Source organism: Miscanthus floridulus, chromosome 18, assembly GCF_019320115.1.
Source record: "Miscanthus floridulus cultivar M001 chromosome 18, ASM1932011v1, whole genome shotgun sequence".
Taxonomy (NCBI): Eukaryota; Viridiplantae; Streptophyta; class Magnoliopsida; order Poales; family Poaceae; genus Miscanthus; species Miscanthus floridulus.
In genome coordinates, this window is record NC_089597.1 from 119548653 (window position 1) to 119554405 (window position 5753).

Consider the following 5753-nt stretch of genomic DNA (forward strand, 5'->3'; position numbering starts at 1 on the left):
CTCATAAGTTCAGAGCTAAACCTGTGCAGTGCTGGCTTGTTTCCCTACGTGATGAGGATGAGACATCGTAGCTCTTTCTTCATCTTCTGTTGGCTCACCACGTTTCCTCTGCATGGCCGGTCCCTAAAGTATTGAGTGGATTTCATCAGAGTCCTCAAACTACGAAATCGCTCGGTTTGACTCCTTAATGTATTTAAGTGATCTCATCAAGGTCCAAAATAGACACGAGGAGGGTTAGAAGCTGACGTGGCCGTCCACGTGGACATGATTTAAGCACAAAACCCTGAGCCGTGGCGTGCGCGACCAGGATCTTCTAGCCCAGTCACTGCTAGGGCGGGCCCATGTGTCAGCTCATCTTCCAACTCCAGCTGTCGCCGACATGCGAGCTCACCAGGTGAGCGCGGGGGCCGCGGGCCGCGCCTTCCTATCTGGGGCAGGCGAGCGCGTGTGCCGCCGGTCGCGCCGCCTCCTTTGGCACACGGGGGCGAGCGTGCGAGCCACGGGCCTTGCCGTCGCGTCGGGGCAGGCAACCATGAGAGAGCGGTGGCGGCTCGGCCATGCGCCTACCGCCTGCTGCCGCTACGTCGCGCTGCCATGCCACCTCCTGCTGCTGCTGCTCTATCATGCCGTCTTGCCCCTCACTGTGACCTCTATCTCGCTCCAGCGCCCAAATCCACCGCCACTGGTGCGGGGGCGTCTGCCACGGGGTCGAATAGCTCGACAGGCTCCAGCACCGCGTCCACGATGTAGATGGCGATGGGGTCCCTGTCGTACATGGTGGAGCGCACCCGGGCTGGGTCATCGGACGCCGGCGTCCGCGGCGTGACCTGGTCGCCCGCGTTCTGCACCGTGAGGTTGTAGTTGCTGGCGGCGCCATCGGTGGCCAGCGTATTCATGGGCCCGTTGCTGGACTTGAGCCCCCGCAGCATGTGGTAGACGGGCACCACGTGGAATAGCAGCATCGACGCCTTGCCGTTCGCGCTGAGGTTCCGGTAGCTAGGCATGAACCCGCGCACGGCGTCGTCCGTCGGGCAGAACGCCGTCACGCCGCCGCCCACCACCAACTGGAACGCGGAGAGCGCGTCGAGGGACTTGGACACCAGCGACGCGAACGCCTTGCACCCGCCCTTGGACATCAGTGCCGTGATGTTGGGCACGCAGCCGGTGGAGCAGAGCAGGATCCGCTTCTTCTCCCGCATGATGCGGCGCCACAGCGCCCTCAGCCTCGTGCGCGCGGATGGCCGTGGGGCCCCACGGAGTAGTAGGGCGCCCCCGGACCGCTGACCTTGGAGGAGGAGGATGACGAGGAGTGGAAGGCGACGTAGTAGTCATCGTTGCCATCGAGGTCGAAGCCCGCGAGGACGAACCCCCGCCGCGAGATGGAGGGGGCGCAGGAGCAGGAGCCCTGGCGCTGGAACCATAGGCTGTAGCCACCATCGTCCAAAGCGACGAAAAGCGCGGCTGTGGCCCGCCTGCGAGACTGCCACCGTCCGTCCCACTGCCTCGGTTTCCTTCCCTGCTGCCTCCCCGCCATCGAGAACGCGGTAGACAACTTTGTCATGGCCTCCTCTTCCCGCTCCACGGCTCGCCAGAGATCATCATCCGCCGGAGCTCCGTCCCGCCTCGACTCCGATGAGGACGCCGCCGGAGAGCACCCCTGCGCAGCTACAGGGGAGGACGACTCCTCCTACCCCGCCCGATCCAAAATCCACGGTCCAGATCGCTTGTTGACCGACGGTGGCAGTGACTAGGTTAAATCATGTCCACGTGGACAACCACATCAGCTTTTAACCCTCCCCATGTCTATTTTGGACCTAGATGTGATCACTTAAATACATTAGGGAGGTAAAAGTACGATTTCGTAGTTTGAGGACCCAGATAAAATCGGACCAATACTTTAAAGATCGGCCGTGCAATTTACTCTTTCCTAATCGTTGTGTGATCATCTAGGAGAGGGAGGCACCGGGACATTTGCCTAGACAGAGTAAATAGCATAGCAAGAGAGGTGCATGTTCCAGACGTCACTGTCTCGCTAGTAGAAGTTGGGATTTTTAACTTTTTGTCATCCTTACGGATGACACCTCTTCGATTGCCAGTTTTGTATGTGCACCTAAAATTTGCCATCTCAAATAGTGAAACGTCTAAGATTTTCCACTTATGCTGATGTGGCACGCCACGCGGACATGCCAGCGCGGCAGCGCCCCTGGCAACCACTACTGGGCATCGAAAAAGACAGTTTTGCCCCTGCTGGTTCCCCCTCCACAGGCAGGTGCGTGGCCCCCCCATATCAGCTCCTCCTTCAACCTCCGGCCAGTCACATGGAAGGAGTCCGTGTTGGATTCGATTAGAAATGCAACATCATCATGTCTGTATATATCCAACTGTACGCACCCATGCCGACTCGTCACTAATCTCCAATCTTTCTGCGTTCACGGCACGAACGATATGAACCAGCAGAGGAAGAAGACGTTCCAGAAGCGGAAGAGGAGGACGAACACAGACACACCAACGGCACAACGTATCCCCGAGCTGTCCAACGAGATTGTTTTTGGTATTCTAGTTCGGTGCAAGTCAGTCTGCAAGGCAACCTGGGCGCGCGGCAGCCTGGCTGCAAGGCGTCGGCGGCGGCTGAGCGCTGCGTCCTGGGCGTGCGGCCTCGGCGCACGTAGCGAGACGTCCGGCCACGCTCGCCGCGTCAGTGCCACCATGGACGCGGCTCGCCTGACGGCGTGGTCCGGCATGCCGCCGCGCACGGTCTCCTCTGTTTGAACGCCAACCGATGGCGGCGCGCGGCGGAGCGGGCAGTTTCCTTGGACGCGGAGCCAAGTATCGATGCAATCGCGGTGGAACATGTGGCCGCACCGCGGCAGCAGGCGCAGTGTCTCGCCGTCCCGGAACTCCGCGAGGCACACCGCGCAGCTGCCGCCCCCGTCCCAGTTTGTCCTTTAGAAATCTCAGTATAATTTCCCTATAGCACCAAAGGAGCTGGAACTCCAAAGCATTAACCGACATTTCATTGTACCTGGAGTTACGGTGATTATTTCAAAGCAATTTCTATGTTGAATTGATGTGACTAAAATTCTAGTGTGGTGTGTGGAGAAGGAATGTTTCACCTAATTCTTACAACAACTTAAATCTAGGTGTACAACTACTGCTCACAAAATTCAGTTGTAAAAGAGAAGTTTACACCTATTATGAATTTATGATAGAACAAAATTGTATTCCTTTATATGCCCACGTGAACACCAATGATGTCCGAATAGATCAATGACATGGGTTCTCTAGCTTAGGAAGGTGGAAGGGATTTTTCCTATAACCAGCAAGCTGCAATAATTTTGTGTCAATTCAGCCCACATGGCTTGGGCTTCAAATCAGTCATTTAACCACATGAAGCACTAGCAGCATACGTTCTGTTTGTTTGGGCTGGTTTGGCTTATAAGCCATGGCTGAAAGTACTGTTGGCTGGTTTGGTGTGAGAGAAAAATACTGTTCGTTGGCTGATAAGCTATGGCTTATAAGCTAAATACGACCAAGCGAACAGACTGATGGTGTGGGGAAAGGCCTTCTCTGTCCTACTTCTTCCTCCTCTCCGTCCAAATTTATACACTTGGCCTCCATGTACTCCTGTCCTGTAGTATAGGAGAGAGCCACGAGACCAATATATATAGTCCAATTTGCAACACTCTAGAACATCAAGCTGGCTAGAGAAAATCATACTCACCGGTCCTTGTCTTCACATCACAAGTTCAGAGCTAAACCTGTGTATGTGCTGGCTTGTTTCCCTACATGATGAGGATGAGACATCGTAGCTTTCTTCATGTTTCTGTTGGGTCACCAAGTTTCCTAATCGTTGTCTGGTCATCTAGGAGAGGGAGGCACCGGGGCATTTGCCTAGACAGAGTAAACAGCATGGAGTAGCAACAGAGGTGTATGTTCCAGATGTCGCCACATCTCTGGCATGTAAAGGTTAACCAGAGGTGCCGGAGACTCTGGTTGAGCTGGCCCCTGTCTTAGATGGCGTGTGTATAGAGGTGTTAATGGGACTTGATTTATGGCTTCGTCCTCTGCGGGGAATGGCCCCGTCTTAGTTCCAACAAGGATGCGAGTGGTAGAAGTCTCTTGCTGTATGGTGCGACCACAGGATCAGGGATGTGATGGTTCTCCATCCCTCATCCCTGCGTGCACATAATTAGGCTTTTTGCTAAGTATGTGTGGATTGGTGTTCATCAAGTTATTCAGTCATTTCTAAGAATTATTGCCTTACTACTTGCTGTTCACTTACGTGGGAATTGTCAGATACTTAATTATTCATATGTGATGCACCAATATTTGCTATTCACTAAATTTACAACTGTCATACATGTGATGCATTGCTGCAGCAAAGCATCCTCGTGTGTACACCCTCGACCGTAACAAGAGAACTGGACTGTGGACCTTTGGTCTGCTGAGTACACCAATGCGGCAAGGATTGGTAGATCATCAGGATTCTTTACTCGAATCACAAGGGACCAGCTTTTGAAACATCAACCGAAATTAGCAATATGTACTTGCTCTAAACACAAACATATCCTCTTTTTTTTCAAGATTGAAGTTCTTCCCCAATGTGTGTCCACACTCACAAGCAACTTTATTAAAAACGCATTCATTAAATCTGAGAAGTATTTGTGAAGAATATTTTGGGTATAAGTGAACACACATAAAAAAGGGGAAAAGGAAGGCCTTTTATACATGTGGAGGGAATAGTATCATGTGGGCTTATTGGAGAAAATAGACAAGAGCAAAGCCGGCCTCCATCCCTTTCAGAACAGCCTATATCAGTTTAGCATTGATCACCCTATATCTGAAGCCATCTCTCTCAGGCAAGTTTCAACTAGTAGAAATCTCAGTATAATTTCCCTAGAGCACCAAAGGAGCTGGAACTCCAAAGCATTAACCGACATTTCATTGTAACTGGAGTTACGGTGATTCTTTCAAAGCAATTATATGTAGAATTGATGTAACTAAAAATTCTAGTGTGGAGAAGGAATTTCACGCAATTCTTTCAACAACTTAAATCTAGGTGTATGACTACTGCTCACAAAGTTCAGTTGTAAAAGAGAAGTTTACACCTATTATAAATTTATGATAGAGCAAAATTGTGTTTCCTTATATGCCCACGTGAACACCAATGATGTCCGAATAGATCCATGACATGGGCTCTGACTTGTGTTTAGTACCATGAAGGCTTCTCACATAATTTCATCAGAAGTTTAAAGGTCCCATCCACATGACAATATAAAAAAAGCCCAAAAATACAACTAGTAAGAAAAGTCTATTTTACCTTTTTCAATTATTATCTTGGTCTAATTTCTCTTGAACTTTAAAACTGAATATCCTAACGTCCTCAACTATGAAAACAGTCTAAATTACCTGATCCTGAGCCAAGGAGCCCTGTCCTGAGCCCTCAAGCGGGTGTGGAACACCGAGCGATGCGTCTGCACCGAGCCAGGGCCCCAACGCTCCCGTCGCTCGATCCACGGTAGGCCAAGGTAAGCAGGGCGCCCTACTCGGGCTCAGAGCTAGAGACTCCCCGACGAGTCAGCCAAGCCCTCGCTCGGGCTTTCCTCACTTTATGCTCAGTCCAAGCGTCGCTCTGCTCAGAAGCACCACGCGTGCATGCACCTAGAAGGTCGGGCGTCCCCATAAGGGTGTCTGGTCTAAGATCATTGGGACTCCGTGCGTCCTGATCGACCCGGTCGTCAAAGGTCAGGCTT

The 5753-nt window shown here is 52.0% G+C and overlaps 1 protein-coding gene across 1 annotated transcript; it reads right to left on the minus strand.

Annotated features, from left to right (window-relative positions):
* Positions 1 to 650: 650 nt before the first annotated feature.
* Positions 651 to 1437, minus strand: LOC136524485 (fasciclin-like arabinogalactan protein 1). The gene is made up of 2 exons (XM_066517841.1): positions 1379 to 1437; positions 651 to 1158 (listed from the first exon to the last, which is right to left on the minus strand). Exons 1-2 carry the CDS (start codon positions 1435 to 1437, stop codon positions 651 to 653), a joined length of 567 nt encoding a protein of 188 aa, XP_066373938.1.
* Positions 1438 to 5753: the final 4316 nt, after the last annotated feature.

What these genes read in the sequence shown, in the direction of transcription:
- LOC136524485 (XM_066517841.1), bottom strand. Translation starts at nt 1,437, where the DNA reads ATGGTGGCTACAGCCTATGGTTCCAGCGCCAGGGCTCCTGCTCCTGCG. An exon ending in GCTCCTGCGCCCCCTCCATC is followed by an intron (nt 1,159 to 1,378) that starts TCGCGGCGGGGG and finishes CTCCACCGGCTG; the next exon opens with CGTGCCCAACATCACGGCAC.